The 22,468-nt window shown below is 31.4% G+C and overlaps 1 protein-coding gene across 2 annotated transcripts in view; it reads left to right on the top strand.

Annotated features, from left to right (window-relative positions):
* SMC3 (structural maintenance of chromosomes 3) overlaps nt 1–20,605 on the top strand; it is a 28,405-nt gene extending 7,800 nt beyond the window's left edge. For both annotated transcript variants that reach the window (XM_080174177.1, XM_080174176.1), the window contains 26 exons: nt 768–897; nt 1,432–1,550; nt 2,080–2,191; nt 2,680–2,771; nt 2,972–3,050; nt 3,950–4,009; nt 4,252–4,529; nt 4,787–4,883; nt 7,278–7,412; nt 7,673–7,732; nt 8,203–8,325; nt 8,714–8,760; nt 9,140–9,257; nt 9,398–9,477; nt 10,102–10,299; nt 10,546–10,729; nt 11,168–11,302; nt 12,955–13,023; nt 14,237–14,370; nt 15,887–15,973; nt 17,089–17,167; nt 17,541–17,630; nt 18,014–18,163; nt 18,518–18,648; nt 19,075–19,202; nt 19,738–20,605. In XM_080174177.1, coding sequence (XP_080030303.1) covers nt 768–897; nt 1,432–1,550; nt 2,080–2,191; nt 2,680–2,771; nt 2,972–3,050; nt 3,950–4,009; nt 4,252–4,529; nt 4,787–4,883; nt 7,278–7,412; nt 7,673–7,732; nt 8,203–8,325; nt 8,714–8,760; nt 9,140–9,257; nt 9,398–9,477; nt 10,102–10,299; nt 10,546–10,729; nt 11,168–11,302; nt 12,955–13,023; nt 14,237–14,370; nt 15,887–15,973; nt 17,089–17,167; nt 17,541–17,630; nt 18,014–18,163; nt 18,518–18,648; nt 19,075–19,201 — 2,914 coding nt within the window. In that variant the 3' untranslated portion in view covers nt 19,202; nt 19,738–20,605. The remainder of the gene's footprint in view (nt 1–767; nt 898–1,431; nt 1,551–2,079; nt 2,192–2,679; nt 2,772–2,971; nt 3,051–3,949; nt 4,010–4,251; nt 4,530–4,786; nt 4,884–7,277; nt 7,413–7,672; nt 7,733–8,202; nt 8,326–8,713; nt 8,761–9,139; nt 9,258–9,397; nt 9,478–10,101; nt 10,300–10,545; nt 10,730–11,167; nt 11,303–12,954; nt 13,024–14,236; nt 14,371–15,886; nt 15,974–17,088; nt 17,168–17,540; nt 17,631–18,013; nt 18,164–18,517; nt 18,649–19,074; nt 19,203–19,737) is intronic.
* The last annotated feature ends 1,863 nt before the right edge of the window (nt 20,606–22,468 follow it).

Below are 22,468 nucleotides of genomic sequence, written 5' to 3'. Positions count from 1 at the left end.
TTTATTCTTTTTATTCTGGACAATTTTTTTTACTTTGGATGAAAAACATAGGTACTACTCCAAAAACTTTTTACAAGATAGGTATTCTTATAGATTATGATTGCCTGTCTTGGTCTTATTAAGATAAAGTAACAACCTATAAGTTGGTCAACAATCAATTTTAAAAGATACACAGGGCGTTTCCAATAACTGCTTTCTAAAACGCTGAGAACATCGTTAAATAACGTTGTTTATCAAATTAGTAGGTAACTGACACCACACCACCCTAATTGTTCAGCTAATCATTTGTCCTTGCTTATTATTCAATAACAATGAGCTTTTAAAAAAAAGAAATAAACTGATATTTTCACCAGAAAGGAAGATTTCTCACAAAAAAAAATATTTTGTTTTTAATTTTACTGTTATTCATTACCTACAGTTTTTTTTAAATAAACAAATAGGGAAAGAAATTGTATTGTTGAATGCCAAATTTTATTAACGCATATAAATACAAAAAAGCATACCTAATTATAATAGGTAAGTAGGTAATATTAAAGTGAAGGTTTTTTTTACAAAAATTTCATATTTTTTTGCTTTGAAATGTAATTTTTATTTTAAATCTATATTGATAGAAGTTAGCACAACTTAAAAATTAAAAAAAAAAAAATTTAGATATTTTTTCCATGGAATACCTGCTATTTTTTACCATTTGAATGAATAGATCATCAGTGCTATTTAAGTGATAATATGGAGAGAAAAATTGAATCCTAACGAATGTTTTAATGTAGGGATCTGCAAGATGCTCGTAAGAAACTAAATGACATGGAGAACAAACGAAAGAACAGTGGTGAAGAGGCTGAAAGGCTGAGGAATGCAGTGCAGGAGGCTAGCGAGAAGGCTAAGATAGCTAGCAAGGAGGTAAGGTTGATAGTTTCATTAACAGCCTCACTTTTTAAAAGCGAAGCTTTTCTATAATTAGGGTGGGTTCATCCGTCCGCAACGGATAGCTTTTTTCGTTAATTTATAAATGTTCGAATTGTCCTATTGATTTCAAACTTAGCATGCTGATTTCTATAACAATTAGGTATTAATTTGATAGCGTAGCAACCCTGTCTTTACGTCCTTTTAGTTTTTTGACAACAACTTTTTGTACGATAGATAATTGGATAGGAAATAGAATTGAAGTTACTTTATACCTCATTATGTATGTCCGTACGACAATGGAAAATCGTGATTATCTTGGCTGCTATCAAAGATATATGACTGATTTGTTTTAACCAATGAGCATATGGCATTATTTAAAAATTCCTCATTTTAGGGCAACCACACAGGTTCTGAGTGGTTTTAGACCATTTTTAAGAATTTATTTTTGAGATGTTTTAAAACTATTTTACTGCCCTCCCTCCATAGATGCTGGGGGTGCAGCTGATAGTTATGATTTATAATGTTTAGGTAAAAGACTTGAAGAGTAAGGAAGCATCTGTAAAAGAAGAGAAGGACACTCTCCACCAAGAACTTAATGCTCAGACTAAAGAAAAAACAAAGCTCGAATTCCAGCTTAAAGATCTTAGGTAATTTTTAGTTGATTTTTATTATCTACGCTTTAAATTTTCAAAGGATGGGGAGGGGAGGGGGGGGCGGATGAGATATTTTTTATAATCAAAGCTAATAGACAAAGAAAAAAAATTCTATAATAGTTACAATGGTTACAATTATGTTTCGACTTAAAAGTTAATGTTCTGCTTATTAAGTTCTGCCACTCTACAAGAATTATGTTTCATTTGTCCTTCCTTCTTATTTTAGAGCTTTGTTTTTATTAGGGTTGGGCCGGATATCCGCTCATTTTCAATATCCGGCCGGATACTTGATATTGAAACTATCTGGTTACATGATATCCGGCTGATTTTTACCGCCGGATATCCGGTTATCCGGCCAGATATCCGATAATTTGCCGGATATCGAACGTTGGCCAGATATCCGGCTGGAACCGGATATCCGGCATTGTAAATCCGCCGGATATCCAGTATCCGGTATCCGGCCAAAAAAGTATCCGGCCCAACCCTAGTATTTATGGATGTTGTCATCATATTTTTTTTGCAGGGATGAAGTAGCTGGTGACTCGAGCTCCAAGGAGAGAGCCGAGGCTGAGTTGAACAAACTAAAAGTCACTATTGGAGAGAAAGAAAATGAACTAGAGAGCATTAAACCTCAGGAATGTTGTGTATTTTTGTAGATAAATACCTCTTATTTTACAATTAGCATAGCAAGATTTAAAGAATGTTTACTGACTTCCCTCAAAGTACCTATCGATCACAGAAATCCCCCCTCCCCTTCTCCTCCTTACTTTTCAAATAAATTGTAAATACAGGGAGAGTGTATTTTTTATTCAATATAACCTAACCTAACCTGACATAAAGCAAAAAAATACAGGAAAAAAAACTATCCTGTCTGGAAGAGCTTTAAGCTAATTTTGGGAGAGTACCACCATCCTCCCAAGATAGCCCCTAGAATAAAATGACCCTTCTCCCCAAATAAAAAAATTAATTTCTTGTTTAAATCTAAAATTGACAATGGTTGACTTGCAGGTGGGGGGGGGGGGGGGGTTGGCTATCAAATTCCCCACCTCATTTCTCATTCTCAAAGATGCCTATAGGGGCGTTAATGCTTATTACTATAAAATCCTAACAAAACCCATACTAGTACGAAGTAATGAGAAAGAAAGAGGAAGAGTATACTCGTGAGTTGACCCTGAAGGAACAGAAACGTAAAGAGTTGTACGCTAAACAGGGCAGGTATGTGATTGTGCAACTTAATATCTTTTATATAATATAAAGTCGTAATATTTTTGACTGAAGCTAAAGATCTTTGCAATTTTATATCTTTATTGTATAAAGTGAGTTAGGAATTAAAAATTAAATATTCCTTAATACCTTTATTATTATATAAAACCATAATTTCCTACGTGACTATTATGTGTATCTATCTATTATAGAGGAAGCCAGTTTACCAGCAAGGCACAGAGAGACGAGTGGATCCAAAAAGAACTTAAATCCCTAAACAAACAGCTCAAGGTAAAGTTTATTAATTCAAAGATTTTTTTTTTGATGAAGTTAAAAAATTTTAATAATGAATTTTTTCTAAAATTTGGGAAGGTTCGCCTATCTGTATGTAACGGATAGCTTTTATCGATAATTTGGGCATGTGAGAATTGTCCTATCCATTTGGAGATTTCTTGAACAGTTAAGTACATTTTAGTATGTCCGCAACAATTTGCCATGCGGCCTGATGTTTTTAAATTAACAGCCTAAAGTTATAGGAAAAAACCTGAGTTCGTAATTTCTTTAATCATATTGATCATGAATGGCATTTTATTTTAGAGACTATTAAGGTTGTTTTACTTTCTCTTAAATTTTAAAAAAAGTTATTTTTAAAAGCGAGGCTTTTCTATAATTAGGTCAGTCCTTCCGTCAGTCCGTCAGTCCATCCGTCCGTAACGGATAGCTTTTTTCGTTAATTTAGGCATGTTAGAATTGTCCTATCGATTTCAAACTATACATGATGTTTCCTGTAGTAGTAAGGTAGGATTTAGAAAGCGTAGCAACTCTATAATCGTTACCAGAATGTCCGTACGTCCATTTTAAACATTTTTTTTTTTTTTATTTTTTTAACTTCAATTTTTTATATGATAGAATTATCCGATTGATCTGTTTTTTGGAATACTGATTCCAATTACAATAAGGTACAATATTATGAGCGAAGCATCTCTATAATCAAGTCCTAAAAATGTCAGTATGTCCTCAAACAGAATTCTGTATTTAAGAAATTTTGTAACAAATTTAAGTATAATTTTGTCAAAACTTGTATATTCTTATTTTTTATTTTCAGTTCTGACACATAATAGTTAATGTTCGTCTGTCATACCGTTTCAGAGCTTCGCTTTTATGGATGTTGTCATCCTTGTTTGCTTTAGGACAAAGCAGAGCAAATTGAAAGGCTGGATGGGGATCTGAAGAAGGATGCAAAGAAAAAGGTAAAAATTATCTCTTCTGTACTAATCTCTTAGTAACGTTGTTCTTAATAATATTTTAGTTGTTTTTATATTTCTGTTGTAGTTTTAGCAGCTTAGTAATTTGACTTTTCTGTACCTATGTGATTTTTTAGGAGTTTAGACACCCCACCCTTTGACAATAAAATAACATATAATATCCTCTTAATGTCTGTAATACATTTACTGGCGAAATCCTGTGTACGTCACTGAATTAAACTATTTAGGTTGAACTGGAAAGAAAAATCGAGGAAATGGGGGGCGAACAAGACACATACAAAAACTCTATCGACGACCAAAACAAAGGATTCTACGAGCTGAAGAAGCGCAAGGATAAGCTCCAGGGAGAAAGGAATGATCTGTGCAGGAAAGAAATGAATCTGCAACAGTCCCTGTCCTCCCTGAAGGAGGAGTTGAGCAAGGCTGACCAGACGCTCAGGTCTATGGCTGGTAAACCTATTCTCAATGGCAGAGATTCTGTTAGAAAGGTTCTGGAAATGTTTAGGTAATTTTTTGACATTTTGTTTTTTTTTATCTTAAAGTTGATTAAGGGGATTATTGACACCCCTCTACCACATGCATCTTTTTCACAAGAGTATTACACATTCAAAACTACTTAATAGAATATTGCAAAAAAATCTGATGGAAGAATCACAAAATATTTAGAAACTCAATTTATAGAACTGTCCTTTTTTTAATATAAACCAACAAAATTCCAAGTTTAATATTTAGAAATTGTAAATTTTTATTATACATTTTTAGGGAACGTGGAGGTCAATATAAATCAATTTCTGAGTCTTACTATGGCCTTGTTATTGAAAACTTTGAATGTGAGCAGAGTATCTACACAGCTGTTGAGGTAACATAGATAATAGATAGATAACAAGTACAGATAGGATATTTGGAGCATTGTTAGGTACATATAATAAGGCATTCTAAAAACAGAAACTCTTCTCTCCATTATTTATTTTTTTTGTTGGAAAAAGAAATATTTCATCCTATTACCTGTGGGTAGCTCAAGATAACTTGTAACATAATATAGAGGCAGATTTGGTAGTGAGTCTCACTAATTGACAACTACTTTTCTATCTCTATCTAAAAACTAACCAACTATCTATCTTTTTATCTAGGTTACTGCTAGGTTATTCCATCACATTGTCGAGTCAGACAGGGTAGTGAACTATCTCCTGCTATTTATCTAACCAACGATCTATCTTTTTATCTAGGTTACTGCTGGTAACAGGTTATTCCATCATATTGTCGAGTCAGACATGGTAGTGAACTATCTATCTATTTATCTAACCCACTAACTATCTATCTATCTAGGTTACTGCTGGTAACAGGTTATTCCATCACATTGTCGAGTCAGACAGGGTAGTGAACTATCTCCTGCTATTTATCTAACGCACTAACTAACAATCTATCTAGGTTACTCTTGGTAACAGGTTATTCCATCACATTGTCGAGTCAGACATGTTAGTGAACTATCTATCTATTTATCTAACCCACTAACTATCAATCTATCTAGGTTACTGCTGGTAACAGGTTATTCCATCACATTGTCGAGTCAGACATGGTAGTGAACTATCTATCTATTTATCTAACCCACTAACTATCTATCTATCTAGGTTACTGCTGGCAATAGGTTATTCCATCACATTGTCGAGTCAGACAGAGTAGTGAACTATCTATCTAAACCCCGAACAAACATATTATGCAAATCTGAATTTTCAAAATAGCAGCTTTATTATTCATTTAGGATGATTTTACAATGAATATGAAATTTAGATGCCTCTTTTGGTTACAAAATTCCACTGTTATTTTTTAATTAATCAGTACCAATAAAGCACAAGATCTCAAAAAACAGCATTTGGGGGAAATACTGGTGAACAAACATATTATGCAAATCCAAAACAAAGCAACAAAAAAAAGGTTTTTTAGCACTTTTCTCCTCTTTTAAAGATTGATTATGATAAAATAATAATTTTTAAAGGGATTTATGCATTAATTATTATGAAATATAGTATAAGGTAGAACTTAATGATTTTTCTAAATAAGAAATGTTTGAAAAAAATAAATTCGATCCCTATCACTTTAGAGAACAGCTGCTGACCCCCAGTCTTATGGATGAACCTAAATACATGTTTAAGATAAAAATTACCCTGAAAATTATACAAAAATGTTTTTTGGTGTGTTGAAAAAATCTATTTTAAAATCTTGATTTTGAGGATGATGACCTTTAAGATGCCCCTATTGATGGTGATGGTGAGCCAAATGTTATCAAAGTGCATGTCCATGATCACAACTTATATATTAAACTATGATCCAATTTTTGTAGTTATAGCATCCTCCAGCCCAGCATTATTAAAAAAGAAAAGAATTGCAATTTTATTTACTTCAATTCATAAGGTGAATACTGTAGTTTTTAGAAGATGGTTATATTTCTTGTCGGAAGGCTCCATTGGAGGCTGCTATGACTACAAAAAATGGTACATAGGTTAATAGACAAGTTGTTGTAATAGGCATGTACTTAGATAACATTTGGCTCACCATCACCACCAACAGTAGCATCTGAAAGGTCATCATCCTCAAAATCAAGATTTTAAAATAGATTTTTTCAACACATAAAAAACATTTTTGTGTACTTTTCAGGGTAATTTTTATCTTTAACATGTATTTAGGTTCATCCATAAGACTGGGGGTCAGCAGCTGTCCTCTAAAGTGATAGGAATCGAATTTATTTTTTTCAAACATTTCTTATTTAGAAAAATCATTAATTTCTACCTTTTACTATATTTCATAATAAATAATGCATAAATCCCTTTAAAAAATATTATTTTATCATAATCAATCTTTAAAAGAGGAGAAAAGTGCTAAAAAACCTTTTTTTTGTTGCTTTGTTTTGGATTTGCATAATATGTTTGTTCACCAGTATTACCCCCAAATGCTGTTTTTGAGATCTTGTGCTTTATTGGTACTGATTAATTAAAAAATAACAGTGGAATTTTGTAACCAAAAGAGGCATCTACATTTCATATTTATTGTAAAATCATCCTAAATGAATAATAAAGCTGCTATTTTGAAAATTCAGATTTGCATAATATGTTTGTTCGGGGTTTATTTATCTAACCCACTAACTATCAATCTATCTAGGTTACTGCTGGTAACAGGTTATTCCATCACATTGTCGAGTCAGACATGTTAGTGAACTATCTATCTATTTATCTAACCCACTAACTATCTATCTATCTAGGTTACTGCTGGTAACAGGTTATTCCATCACATTGTGGAGTCAGACAGGGTAGGAACCTATATTCTGAAAGAAATGAACAAGATGAAATATCCCGGAGAGGTCACATTTATGCCTTTGAACAGGCTCAATGTCAGGAATGGATTAAAACTCATAAAATTAAGAATGAAGTTAACAACAAAATCTTAGATATCAAATGTAAAAGGCTTTGCTTGTTTAACTCTAATTTAAATTGAGGGATTAATAATAACAAAACTGATGAATTTTGAATTTTTTAAAATTTTAATTTATCATGTTTTTTTTTTAAATGACATTGCTTCCAAAATCTATCCCGTTTTTTACACTTTAATAAAAAGGCGTATTGTTAAAACACTTATTTTTAATCCCATAATGTTAGGCATATTGATTATCCCAACACAAAGGACGCCATTGCTATGGTCAGCAAACTTGAATATCAGGTTAGTAAGAGGAGAAGCGTGCACGCACAGGATTTGCTAGTAAGGGAAGCGGGATATAATATGGTACTTCCATTTCATCAAATATCATTATTTTTAAATCCCTTAAATAGGTAGTCAATCATTTTTGTCAATTGTTTAAACTTTAAATATTACATTGAAGATCCTTCCAATCACCCCCACCTTTCTTGGATAGAACAAGTACTCATCCAACTTTTTTTTATAAAGTTATTGTCAAAAACTCAGCTGCAACCTAAAACTAAATTAATTCACAAAAATATTATAATTTGGTAATTTCAACTTATTTTTTTATTTTGGGGGCAACGCTTTTTTATTAAAGGCAACCTTTTTTACAACCAAAATAGTATTTTAGATTTATTTCGTTTCGCTTGTTGGCTAGGTATACCTTATTCCTGCAAAAAATAGGTAATTAGTAATAATAATGTTTGATTATATAATAATATTTTGTTAAGGAAAAATACGACCGTGCCCTAAGATACATATTCGGACGTACCCTGATCTGCCGTAACTTGGAGGTTGCCACCCAGCTGGCCAGAACTACAGGCCTGGATTGTGTCACTCTGGACGGTGACCAGGTATTTTTCTTATTTTTTTGTTTGCAAAGCTTTTTGATAACAATGGTGTGAGCGTCAGAATTTCTTTTTTTCTTTTTTTGTTTCCCTCATTTCACAAATGGAACACAGACAATTTTTTTGATACAAAAATGTGTTTTTTATTAATTTAGGGTTATATTAAGTTCAGTGTTTATAGAGCCCGTAAAGATGGAAACGGGATAGTGCGCTGTAGGGCGAGAGCCCTTTGAAGGTGCAAAAAATATGTTTGTTTTCTTCGAGTTTTGAAAATAATGATAGGGGGGTCCATATATATTAAGCAAAAGCTGAGCTGATAGCACTTATTCAGACAAATTATTATTTTAATTTTATGCTTGTTTCAAGTTTGTTTATTATTAATTTCTTAATGTAGGTATCCAGTAAAGGATCTCTTACTGGTGGTTACTTCAATAAATCCAGGTATAACTTTTTTTTTATTTATTTGTGATACATTGTTTTATTCATAATTCTTTAAGTTTATGTCTCTTGGCTCGTTAGACATAGAACTAAAGTTGATTTTTTACTTAAAAATCATTGCTATTTAATTAAAAGAATACCTATTAGTTTTTTAAAAGTTCTAAAGGGGGGGGGGGTGTATTTTGCTCTAAAAGAGATTTCTCATTTGTTAATATTCCACAAAACAGTTAAAAACCTTCCCTAGACCTATTACAAGCTTAAAAGCTAACGAGATCTTTCACTACACACACAGACAAACATCCTGTTACTTTTATATGTATAACGATAAAATACCGAATTAATAACGCTTAGGAATTAACAAGTTAATGATTTAATTTTTAAGGTCCCGTCTAGAAATTCAGAAAACTCGAAGTGAGAAGAACGAAGAAATCCGGGAACAAGAAAATGAAATGAGAAAGCTGAGAGAAGATCTTTCTGCCCTTGAGGCTGATATTAATAGGGATGTGCTCATAAAAGTTAAATGAATATCCATATTTTCAGCAATTTTCAAATGGAATTAATTTGCTGAATCTTAACCCTTTAATAATGAGAAAATAAAAAATCTTTCTTTTATTCTATGAACACATATTCGCTGTACAGGACTGTGGCTGAAATGCAGAAAACCGAGACAAAGAATAGCAAAGCAAAGGACGTATTTGACAAGGTTAAGACAGATATCAGGTATACATAATCTATCTTATACAGGGATATAAAGGGAGAAGACAATAACCGATAAATTGATGTACATCCCCAATGATGATACACTTGTTAGCCTTTACACAATTCTTTGGGAGGGAAAAAATTGCGTTTAAAGATAAACGTGGGAACCTTTATTCCCAAGGATTTACATTTTACAAGCTCTGAAAGTCAGTAATATAACAAAAAGGTGAAAAAATGGCTTTGAAGAAAGCATTGGGCATGCGGTATGGGGCGTAGAGTGGTGTCAACTCCCCCCTAAAATTTGAAATTTGGAATGCCTGCCTCCATAGTCGTCCAAGGGGGGGGGGGTAATGGGGTGATTACCCCCCCCCCCCCCAAAAAAAAATGAATTTGTGGAAGCCGAAAATTTTGGATTTTCAATTTTCACCCTCCCCCCCCCGCCCAAATAAAAAAAATGCCTCTATGAAATAAAGATTACCCCCCCCAAAAAAAAAAAAATTTTAATTTCAAAATTTTAACCCCCCCCAAATAAAAAAGCTTGGACGACCCTGCCTGCCTCCCCACATCCTTAGTTTATTCAATTGCTGTCCACGCCACTGAAAGAAAGACTCATATCATGATCTGTAAGTTTTATATTAAATTAAGATTAATGAAAGAAGAACTGACCCTGATAGATCGTAACCATGGACCCAAGGACAGATCTCTGAACCAGTTGAAGGCCTCCCTGGAGGCCATGCAGACAACCAAGGAGGGCCTGGAGAATGAGTTGAACCAGGACCTGTTGTCCACTCTCTCAAGCAAAGATCAACATGAAGTTGATAAGCTCAATGATGATATTAGAAGGTAAATGGATAGATAAGCAATAATATAATCTTTAGTAAACCTATTACAATACCTGCCAAGAAATTTGAAAGTTAGATAACAAATTTATTCAAAAATAGTTTATTATTTACTGTATAATGTATTACTTTTCTTTTCCTAATTCTGAATAGCGGCGTAATTGAAGGACTTTACCAAATGTTCTTGTTTAATAACATTCTTTCATATTGATCAATTAAGAATTAATAGATAAATAAATATTTTTCCTAGATTGAAACAAGAAAACAAGAAAGCGTTTGCTGAGCGTATGCGTCTAGAGGCACAGAAGAACAAACTTGAGAATCTGCTGACAAACAATCTGGTTCGGAGGAAGGATGAGTTGGTGCAGGCTCTCCAGGAAATATCTGTGGAGGACAGGCACCAACAGTTAGATAACTGTGTCAGTGATCTTAAGGTATACAAAGTTTGATAGTTAGATAATAGATAGATAATGGATAGGTAGATATACAGAAAATATATGGTTGGTTATATAGATAGAAAATAACTGGATGGATAGATAAATAGGAAATTGACGAGTAAATAAATAAAATTGGATAAAAAGTTTAATGCATCTGGACTCCTGGAAGAATTAAAATTGGTAGCACGATATCTTTTTTGTCAGCTTTTTCAAGGTAAATAAAAATAGATATATAGACAATAGATTGATGAATAAATGAAAAATATTATTAAGGAATAAGATACTTAAAGCACCTAATGCATATTTTTTTTAATAAATTAAAATTTTAAAAGATAAAGCTACCAATCATAAGAAAAATAAACAAAATGCAATGGTTATTCTTATATTCTTCAGTTTGTTCATTTTATATGAAACTAAATTCTGTTGATATTTTAGAGTTTGGAGGAAAGATTAACCTCAACCTCAAGCAACATGAAATCAATGGAGAAAAGTCTGACAGACATCACCAAGAAGAGAAAGAAGGCACAGGCAGAACTGGAGGCCAGCAAACTCAGGGAGAGAGAGATTCAGGTAAGAGGGTAACATCAGGGGGAATACTTACTACACGAAATCTGTATTTGCCACTGTTATAGACATCTTTCAGAGTACAGCGGCCGCTGTTTCAGTGAAGATTCTTATAATAGATGCTAAGTAGCAAAATAGAATTTGTTTATCTTAAAAATCAATTTGGAGATTTGGAGTAGCATATTAATTAAGATTTAGCTTAAGTAAAAAGCTTTAAAACAGTAGTAGAACGATAATATTCTCTAAATATGTGCATTCCTTATTGAATAGAACCATAGACAAAAAATTTAAAATAAAAACGATACCTGAGAATTGTTTTTAAAAACCTGAAAATTTCACTGAAAGCTTTGCTAATGTCAACCTGACAAATATTAATTTTTAACATATAATACATAGAATCACCATGGACAATCAAATAATGTTTTAAAAGATAAATATCTTTGAAATAATTTACATTATTTGTAATTTTTAAAACTCTTTCCAATTATTTTTTTTATAATTGACAATTTTGTTATTATTGTCAGTTTGACATTAGCGAAGCATTCGATGAATTTTCGTTTTTTTAAACAAGTTTTTTACCTAACTTAAATTTTTTTGTTTAGGTATAGTTCCTTTCTATGAGGAATACACATATTTTTATTTAATATTATCGTTTTACTACTGTTTTTAAGCATTAAACTCACACCTTTACGAAATATACCCGCAACCTACTCCTCTCTTTTAAAAAAAAGTCCCCTCAACAGGGACAGTTGTAAAAAGATAATAATTTCAAATTGTCCAAATCAATTTAAGAATTTTTTAAAGATGAGGCTAATTTGAGTAATAACTGATTTATTTGAAAAGGTTACACTCAAATTCTATGATAAGACTTAAATCATCCTATAATATTAAAAAAATGAAAAGATAGAAAAATCATAATCATTCTATTGTTCTTTTATGAATAAATAACGAGCAAGTCTTTCAAAATTTATTTTCAATAGGTACATTTATAAAGAAGTGTACTATGATTTAAAAATATTTATTTTGATTTATCATTTCTTTTTTTAGTCATGATATTTATAACTAACTGTCAGTTTAAAATGCATTTATGAAAGCGTTCATTTCTGCTTCTTTCATATTGCCTAAATTTCATAAAGATATGCCTCTGATTAGGTGGATAATAAATTTTTTAAAAATTTATTAATCAATTTATTAATTATTTGTAAATATCGCTTGATGAGATATTACTAGGCAGACATTTTCAATGTTTTTATGTAATATTATCTTTAAGTAGATTATTGGTGTTGGGCCAAAAACCCTCCTCCAACACCTCACCTGAAAAAAAGATTTCATGGTGCTCAATTAATACAATTTCCTATTAAGTTAGATCCTGAAAATATGATAGGGATTGAGTGTATTTAATTTACCTTCCATACCCTTATGGTTTATAAGAAAGAGTATAATTCTAAAAAAAATATCCTTATATAAAAATGATGTTGATAAGTCATATTATACATTACAATTACAATAGAAATCATAATTGATCTTCATTATTTCCAACAGATTGTAATCATCTAGGATCAACATAAACATTCATCATTGGGTAGCGGAACAGTAATTTTGTGAAGAATTAGAATTTATTCTCCGAATCATTGTTTTAAATAAATTCAAATTTTCAGGAAAAAATTGAAGAAGATGCTAAAGAGCTTGAAAAAATGGCCAGCAAACAGACCATGCTTCAACAAAAGGTAATTATAGAAGGACAGATAGACAGACAAACAAATAAATAGATGGACATATAGACAAACAAACAAATAGATAGACAAATGGAGACAAACAAACAAATATAATGATTTAAAAAAAAAAAATTTAGTCAATTAAATTGGTAATATTTAATGAATAAGTATTAAAAAGAACATAATATTAATTTGTTATCAGCGTCACTATTTTCTATAGTATTTATCTAACAGTAAAATACGTGAAAGAATTTGTGTGTATCAAAAGATTTTGTAATAAAATTCTAGTATGGCTCTGGATCCGATTAATTTCCGCCGGATTAAAACCGTTCAGAGGAATACAGTTTTATTTGGATATTCAAATCAACATTATGGCCCCAAGATGCCAAAGGCCTTAACCCAACAAACATTTTTCCCTCAATGTTTTAATGTTTTTCATCCCTCTATAATGGTGATTGGTCATGTCAACTACGAAAAGTCAAAGATTCTTACATACAAGAATTTTAATTATTTCATTTGTTATTTACTGATATGAAAAATGTATTTTATTTTAAGAAATTAATAATTTTAATTGAATTGCATAGAAACTAGAATTTCGTTTCTTTTAAAAAATTATATATTTTGAAGTAAATTTCAATAAAACATACCTGTAAGTGTTCACAAGTATTACAATTACATACCCTTTTAAAAAACAGAAAATTTAAAACAATATTAGAGAATCTTAAATTCATAATATTCTATTAGTGTAACTAACTAATTTCTAATAAAAGATTTAAGATTATAAAATGTTTTTTTATGAGAAATTAATTAAGGATTGATTTAAGCTAGAAAAAATAGATTGATTTTTGATAAATATATTTATATAAATGTTAGCAATTAATTACATTTTGAAATTGAAAATTTTGTAATGTTAAAATAAAATATAACATATAACTTAAGATTAACCCTTCAACCACCCCAATCAAAATTTATCTTTGTCTATTAAAATTAAAGTTTCAAATGGGTTTGTGTCTATCCTTTTTAATTTCTTTAAAACCCCTTTAATTTCTCCTAGAGGCGTCGCCGCTAGAGCATATTTTATCACTCGTTTTGTTGTTTTGATCATAGTAATCTCTCTTATGTATGAGTACTAAAAATACCATTATCATAAAAATGTTCTTCGTTGTGCTGCTTTATAGACTACCTGGTCGCGTCGCCCCTAGCTTCTGTATATTTGTTATTCTAGATTGAAGAGTGCACCAAGAAAATCCGCGAATTGGGATCTCTTCCCTCGGATGCTTTTGACAAATACAAAAACATGTCACAAAAACAATTGTTTAAACAGCTGGAGAAAGCTAACACAGAACTTAAAAAATACAGGTTAGTATATCTATTTTTAAAAGCATTGCTTTTCTGTAATTAGAGTCGGTCCGTCCGTCCGGAACGGACAGCTTTTTTAGTGTTTCAGAATTGTCCTAGCAATTTCAAACTTTGCATGATGATTCCTGTAGAAATTAGGTACGATTTAGAAAGTGTAGCAACTCTATAATCGTTAACAGAATATAATAATCCGATTGAACTAATTGTTGAAATATGGATTTCTAGGACTATAAAGTGCAATGTTTTATTTCTAAGCATTTCTATAATCAAGTACTAAACAGTAAACATGTAAGTAGGTCCTTAAACATTATCCTGTATTTATTCAGTTTTTCAACTTATTTACTTACCATTTTGTTTCGACTTTATACTGATTATTTAGTTCTGACACTCTACAAGTGTTAATGTTGGTTTGTTCAAACCTTTTTTTTATGGATGTTGTCATCCTTGTTTTTATTATGGATGCTTGGGTAGTACAATAAACGATTTTCTAATCTTTGAATTTCTGAATCTATCTGTTCATCATTTGTTTTCTCATTCATCCCTCCTTTATCAATAATTCTTAACAATAATATTTTGGTCAACAACAAATATAAAAATAAGAGTTTTGTTTTCTTGGAATAGGTAGATAGATAGAAGATTATTGTTGTTATTCTGAATAAACAAGGATGACAACATCCATAAACCTCGAAGCTTAAATGTTAAAGTAATGTAATACGATTATTTTATTGGTGCAAAAATCAATATTTTATGTTACCTAACCTCTCGTTCAATTGCGTAAAACGATCAATTTAAGACATAATTACAAATAATGATGAAACTCTTATAATATTGTGCCGAATTGCCATAGGAACCACCGTTTAAAAAAATAAGAAATACAATATCTGTAAGTATATAATTCGTATAAGTATGTGTTACTCATAGATTTTTACAGAACTCTTACTTAATGTTTTTTTACATTTTTCATTGCTAATAGAATGACGCACATATTTTAAAGAAAAAATAGTTTGAAACTAAGTATGACCACCGCGCCATAGAAAAAAAGTAATCCATCTAGGTTGCTTATGACGTACTGTGCTTATTGATTAGTGGCTTCTGCCCTACTAGTTCATTTTTAACGGACTTAACGGATAGCTCTAATAGTTTATTTAGGCGTAAAAGAATTATCCTTTCCATTTCAAACATGTATTAGTTTTTTTTTGGTAACAATAAAGTACAATTTAGAGAGCGTAGCAACTATGTAATTTTCAATATAAAGGTTTTTGTCTTATTAAACATGTTGATTTAATACATGCCTTAATTCTGGTTTTTGGAAGGATGATTTTTAGGACGATTGAGCACAATATTAAGAATGAATTAAGAATACTGTAATAATAATTTTTAGAAAAAAAGTAATGATACCTTTCTTTACTTTAATTGGTACCTAATGTTCGTTTGTATAAATGACCGTTTATTATGTATATCTTTGCTTTATGGATGTTGTCCTCCTTGTTATTGAGAAAATATTACAATATTTTAGCCATGTGAACAAGAAAGCCTTGGATCAGTATGTATCATTTTCTGAACAAAAAGAAAAACTGATGAAGAGAAAGGATGAATTAGACAGGTGAGATTATTATTATTTTTAGTCTACTCTACAAGATGGATATAGAATATATGTACTTGGATATTAATACAGGAGAAAACATTCGTCAACATGGACATCACTTATAGGTCCGTTCGTTCATTCAGTAGGAGTAACTTTATTTGAGTACATGATAATCTGGTGTAAGATCCAAATAACAATAATCTATTTCTACAAGTCACAGTCAAGTTGAACCTGATTTTTAAAATATGCCTATTAGGTACGCTTTGTGATCACTATTTTTTTTAGTATTTATCCTCCCTTAATCATATAAGGACAGGAATTATTTATTGAATTTATAAACCTAGTCCATACTTCTTTAAAACAAAGGGGGGGGGGGGGGGTAATGCAACCATCTCGTAATCAGTGAGCAAATGACACTTAGAATTCGAATTTCGATCTGAACTTTTGCATGAGTAATCCTTGGTAGGTCTATTTTCCCTAAATCGAACAAAAAGTTGGAAAAGTAACTGCTAGCGGCTCAGCCGTTCAGCCGTTTTTTGCCTATTTTCAGGGTAAATCCATCATCAATTACGTAGGAATCGACTTTTTAAAACATATTTTTGGTTTAATTCATGTTAAATGATAGCAATAACCAATTTTAAAACTTCTAGTACCAACAGCTACCGTCTAGAACCGTTTGATAGCGTTTTGGAGTAGAAAAGAGTATTATGTTGAGAGAGGTTTCGTGACTAATTTGCAGTATAAATATAAAAAAATGGCAAAATAGCTGAGACGCCAGCCGTTAGCCGTTACTTTTCCAACTTTTTGTTCGATTTAGGGAAAATAGACCTACCAAGGATTACTCATGCAAAATTATAGATGGAAATTCGAATTCTAAGTGCCATTTGCTCACTGATTACGAGATGGTTGCATTAACCCCCCCCCCCCCCTTATTATGTATTTCTGCAAGTTTATGTTATTGAAAAAATATTTTGCTGCAAATTTAAAAAAGAAAATATTAGACGCTATTGGGATATAATGTTTTTCTTTATTTTGATTCATTCTTTTTCAAATAATTTTCAAATAAGATCATTTTAATATAACGTTGTGATTTTCTTGTAATTACTGTCCAACTTAATTTTTTAATTTGTCAGGGGTAATAAGAAAATTCTGGACCTCATGGAAACTCTGGAACAGAGAAAGTTCGAAGCTATTTTGTTCACATTCAAACAGGTACAAATATATTTTTTTTCATACTATAATTTCACCTAAAAATACTTGGTTTGTGTTAGTCTCTTCACAATGGCTTAGATGTAGTAAGTAGGTAAAAATATAATTAAACTGGTTCCATAACGTATTCTAATGAATTTGAATACCTAATGCAAAAATTAGGATGTAAAAGTTACCACTTCTTTAAAGGTTTATTTATTACAAGATTTGACATACAGATTTCAAATCGACAAGTTGAAGGAGCAGAAAATTTCATTAAGGATGGACAAATAGACCATGCTTGCAAAAATCTGTGCTTTTATCATAAAAAAATCTGTTTGAAATAATAAGTCGAAAGTAATGAATCAGAAACATTTAAACTTAAACAAATTCTTAGGTGTCAAAATACTTCCAAGATGTGTTTGACAAGTTGTGCCCTGCGGGCAGGGGAACTCTTAGCATCAAGACAGACAATCCAGATGACGAGGTAAATACATGGATAGAAAGTCAGAAAAAAAAGTAGTATTGTTACATGATTTTAAAAATAGGTACATTACATACGTAATCAGCTTTGGAGAGAATATCTTAGTAAAAGACAGATAGATAAATAGACAGACAAACAAACAGACAGAACATAGAAATATATTTCTGGTCAGGATTAGTCACTTATTAGCAGGGACTGTGTTTTGATTTACAAACATAAAGAATCTATTTAAACTCATTTCTGTAATTTTCCCCCCTCTATATTAGTCCTCGTATGACTGAGAGTTCTAGCATTTTCTTAGCCAATATTCAGACTACAGTAAGGTAGGAATGAAGGTCTCATCCTCAAACATGAGAATACTTAGTAAATACAATTTATTTGTCCAGAATGAAGACCAAGCCCACAAGCTGGAGCATGCCACTGGGGTGTCGTGTTCAGTTTCCTTCACTGGCAAGCACGCAGAGATGAGAGAGATGAACCAGCTTTCTGGAGGACAAAAATCTTTGGTGGCCCTCGCACTTATCTTTGCCATCCAGGTAAATTAAATTCAATTATAAAAAAAACTTCAACAGTGCAGTGTAGGTATTCATTGGATTACTAAATATTAGTGTCATTAGTGAGAAAACAATAGGAACCGATTTAATTAATCAAAAACAAAAAATTTAGATTTACAAATGAAATTGCTATTTGTTCTGGAGCCAAAAATCAATTAAATTTGAATTCGTTGCAAATTAATCCGCCAATTTTTAGACAATCCAACTTTGTTGGAAATGCCTTGGATTGTCATTCCTTTACACATGTAGCACTTCAAGACAAAGGTTATGCAATCAAATGTTTGATTGTCAAGGTCATTATAATCTCAAGTAATAACTACATTAAATTCTTTGTAGAAATGTGACCCTGCCCCATTCTACCTATTTGACGAGATCGACCAGGCCTTGGACGCGCAGTACAGGAAGGCTGTGGCTGACATGATCCATGAGTTGGCTGATGGTGCTCAGTTTATTACCACAACTTTTAGGTAGACAAATAGATAGATAGACATAGGTAATAGATTGATAGGTTGATAGAAAGATAGTCATGTGGACAGCAGTACAGATAGGCTGTGGCTGACATGATCCATGAGTTGGCGGATGGGGCTCAGTTTATAACATCAACTTTCAGGTAGAAAGATTGATAGATAGAAAGACAGATTGGTATACAGATTATATATTCAGGCAGATAGTAATACATTGAAGCCGTGGCTTATTTCATTAATCTGTAAGATTTCGTCATTTTTCAAAAAGAAATGTTTTGATTCATGATCACTTAACATCTGCTCTATACCTACCTCTTTTTGTCAATTTGTTCATCATGCATTTAATTATTTATCACTACTTGATATTGTCATCCTTGTTATGATAACGACAAAGCAAAAATGATTTCTATTTGTTTGTTTTTATTTCAGACCTGAGTTATTGGAGCACGCAAGCAAGTTCTACGGAGTTAGGTTTAGGAACAAAGTGTCCCACGTTGATTGTGTAACCAGAGAGGAGGCTTATGATTTCGTTGAGGACGATCAAGCTCATGGTTAAGGTAATCATAGGTATTTAAAGATATATGGATAAACACTTAGATAATAGTAAGATAGATTAACAGACAAACAAACAGATATACAGACAGAATGATGGACAGACAGGCATAAACACATACAATTTGATGGGCCTACAGCATAAAAGACTGTTATAGGATTTGCTTTTGATTATTATTACAGCTAAATAGAAAAAGTTGAAAAATGGTGCGAGGGACATTAGGCTGTTTGTTACATTAATCCACAAGTTTTAAATAACAGTTTTCTTATTCGTTGGCTTTACATTTTTGGGAGTTTTATTGAATTTCGATTGGTTTACTTATTGAGTTGATTGTCCAAACGTTTCAATTACTAAGTGTATTCTACAGAAGGGATACTGTTGTGTATCATAATTAGGGATGTTCATTAATTTATCGGCCATTGTCTTCTCCCTTTACATCCCTGTAATTTAGCAGTATTTATTACAAAAATTTAAGTTAATCACATAGATAATGTTAAAAAGATGAGACTCTTTAATTTTATATTTGTTTTAATTTTTAGGTTTCACAAAGAAAGAAGACAGAAAATAAAATACGTTTCAAGTACCTTCCAAACTTTTGTCTAATATTTCTAAAAATACAATTATGTAAATACAAATTCTCATGTATTTGAAGAACTTATTTAACACTAAAATATTTTACAATTTCTTTGAACATATGTTTAATCCTAGATTAGTATAATAGGCTTCTTGGTTAAAGCAGATTAAAACGATGTTCATTTTTGAAAACTTAATATATATGTTTAGATTTCTTTTATAATACTTATTTATATATTGTAAAACGTTTTCTTAAAAATTAAAAGTGTTGTAAGTAAATGTTTGAACAACGTGTAACTTTAAATTTTAGTTAAATGGGTTTAACATGTTTTAATTTTTCATAAAACTAAAAAACTAGGTAAAAAAAGTTCCTTTTACAAAAAAAGAAAATTACTACCTATTGGAATAAAAAAAAGAATAATAAAATTGTGCAATTAAAAAACTATTTTAGGATTTTTTATTTCAAAATCAATGAAACATTTATTGGGACAATATAAAATTTATTTTAATCAACTGAAAATGTTTTTATTTTCTTGAACTATGACCATGATTTAGTACAAAAAGTATCCCAATTCTAACTCACATTGTGTCAATGTATGTATGTAAAAAATCTTTAAAAATAAGGTTTTAGAGGAAAGTTTAACAGTATATTTTAAAGTAAATAATGACTTATCAATTTAAATGTTTAATTGCATGTTTTTTACTCAGAGTGTAATAGTATTATTTTTTGTGATTTAATTTCTTTAAATATTTTATTATTTTTTGCGTGAATGTAATTTAATCTTATTGTATCTCTTGTTTAATTTTTCTTTAAATATACATTTAATTACTGTATTCTAAACTAGCGGCTACGCCCCTAGAGGCCTCTAGTGGCCTTTAAATTTTTTTTTTTTATTTTAAATATCTAATTTGAGAAATAACTTGTCTATGTTATGAATTGTTAAATTCATGCGTCTACGCAGCGCGACTACGTAGCGCGACCATGCTAGCGACACTATGCGGCGGAAATATTCAATATTTTTTATTTTATTGTGATTTCTCTTGGGAGGGTGGTGGTACCCTCCCCTAAAATAGTTATAAACCTTCCCAGGACCTATGAGAAGGTACCCTGTTACGGAGAACCCGATCGGTTTAGCGGTTAGCGAGATCCTTCGGTACAGACACACAGATACACACACAGACATCCTGTTACTTTAGTATATTCTAAATGTTTAATTTTAAATTCAAGTAGTACAGCCACTATATATAAGTGGTATGTATGTTAATCTTTTTTTTTAAAGTAACACAGCAACTCTACAGTTAGGACATGTACGTACGAATGCAAAATATGTTAGGTACATAACTTCATCTTGTAGCCACTCCCTACCAATTATTATAATAAAAAAATCAAAAACGCACAAAAAGATTTTTTCATTTTAACCCTTAACAGTCGGTCCGCTTGCCGCTCCTTTATCGGTTGGGGGAAGGGGGTGTTCAACGACCCCCCCCCCCCCCACTACTATCTCAGACCCTATTAGAGCTAGAGGGCTAAAAAAATTAAAAGAAAGTTTGATAATGAATTTACGACTTTAAGTGAGTTTAAGTCAATTTTGCTTCCTTCACCCTTTTATTCAACAACCTTTGTTTTTAGGTCCTTTTTTACTTAAAAATTTCATACGGTTGTAATTTTCTTCTTTCGAAGTTAGAAGAACATTTTTTTCAGAAATTGGTTATCTTTATGTAAATTTTTTATTATAAATATCAAAATATAAGTTTCGGCGGTCTCCGCTGTCGGCGGGAAAATGGCGGTGGATCTTTATGAAATTTTAATATGTTATGTAGAGAAGTAATAAAACCTTAAGTTTAAAATTTGAAGTAAAAAATGCCTTTTGAAGATTTTTGGAGACCTGGAGGATGAGGACCTGCAAGATCATACCTGGAACCTGAAATTGACTTTAACACCTGTATTTCATATGAGGATGTACTACTGGAGGATATTTTAGTATTTTTGTATGATAAATTGCTTTATTTAATTTTAAAAAAAAATATTTTTGCTCTTTACCTGGATGACCCTGCCAGGTTTGCTGGCATACTGTGCCCGCAAGGATGGAGATATTCACAAATTCCAACTCTCAGTTATGTGTCATACCCATATTTAAAAAGTCACTAAGTTTGGGCTCTATCTTTCACACACAGAAAATGTGATTGAAAAATTGGAGGGGGGGGGACGCAATATTAACGTAATATTAAATATTTATCATAAGAGATAAAACAATAGATGAATTGCATTCTTAATTACCGTATTTATAGATATAAATTATTGGTGCAAAAGTTTGGACTACCTAGTTCACAAACAACATTAAAAAAGTAAATGAAAATAACCCTAAGGTTTTGGTGCAGCGAATACGATGACGTTGTTTAAAACTTTGGATACCCGTGTAATATCTCCGCGTTTCCTGGTTAGTTAAAAACTGTGGATCATGGAAAGAAAACTAAGTTTCCGGTTTCGTCGTTTTTTTCACATTAGCCTTTCTCCTATTTCTAGCACCTGCGGGGGCTCTAGCCCTGCGGGGCAATCATTAAAATTTACTTAATCTAACCTAAAATAACCCTTCAAAAGCTACTGTGAAAATACGATGAAACCGGCAACTTCGTTTTCTTTCCATGATCCAAAACTGTGTTATCAAACGTTATTATTAGGTCCAAAGTACATGAAAT

Source organism: Acartia tonsa, chromosome 10, assembly GCF_053477335.1.
Source record: "Acartia tonsa isolate MP-2025a chromosome 10, ASM5347733v1, whole genome shotgun sequence".
NCBI classification, from domain to species: Eukaryota; Metazoa; Arthropoda; class Copepoda; order Calanoida; family Acartiidae; genus Acartia; species Acartia tonsa.
The sequence above is the reverse complement of the archived record's forward strand: the minus strand, read 5'-3'. Positions and strand labels throughout refer to the sequence as shown.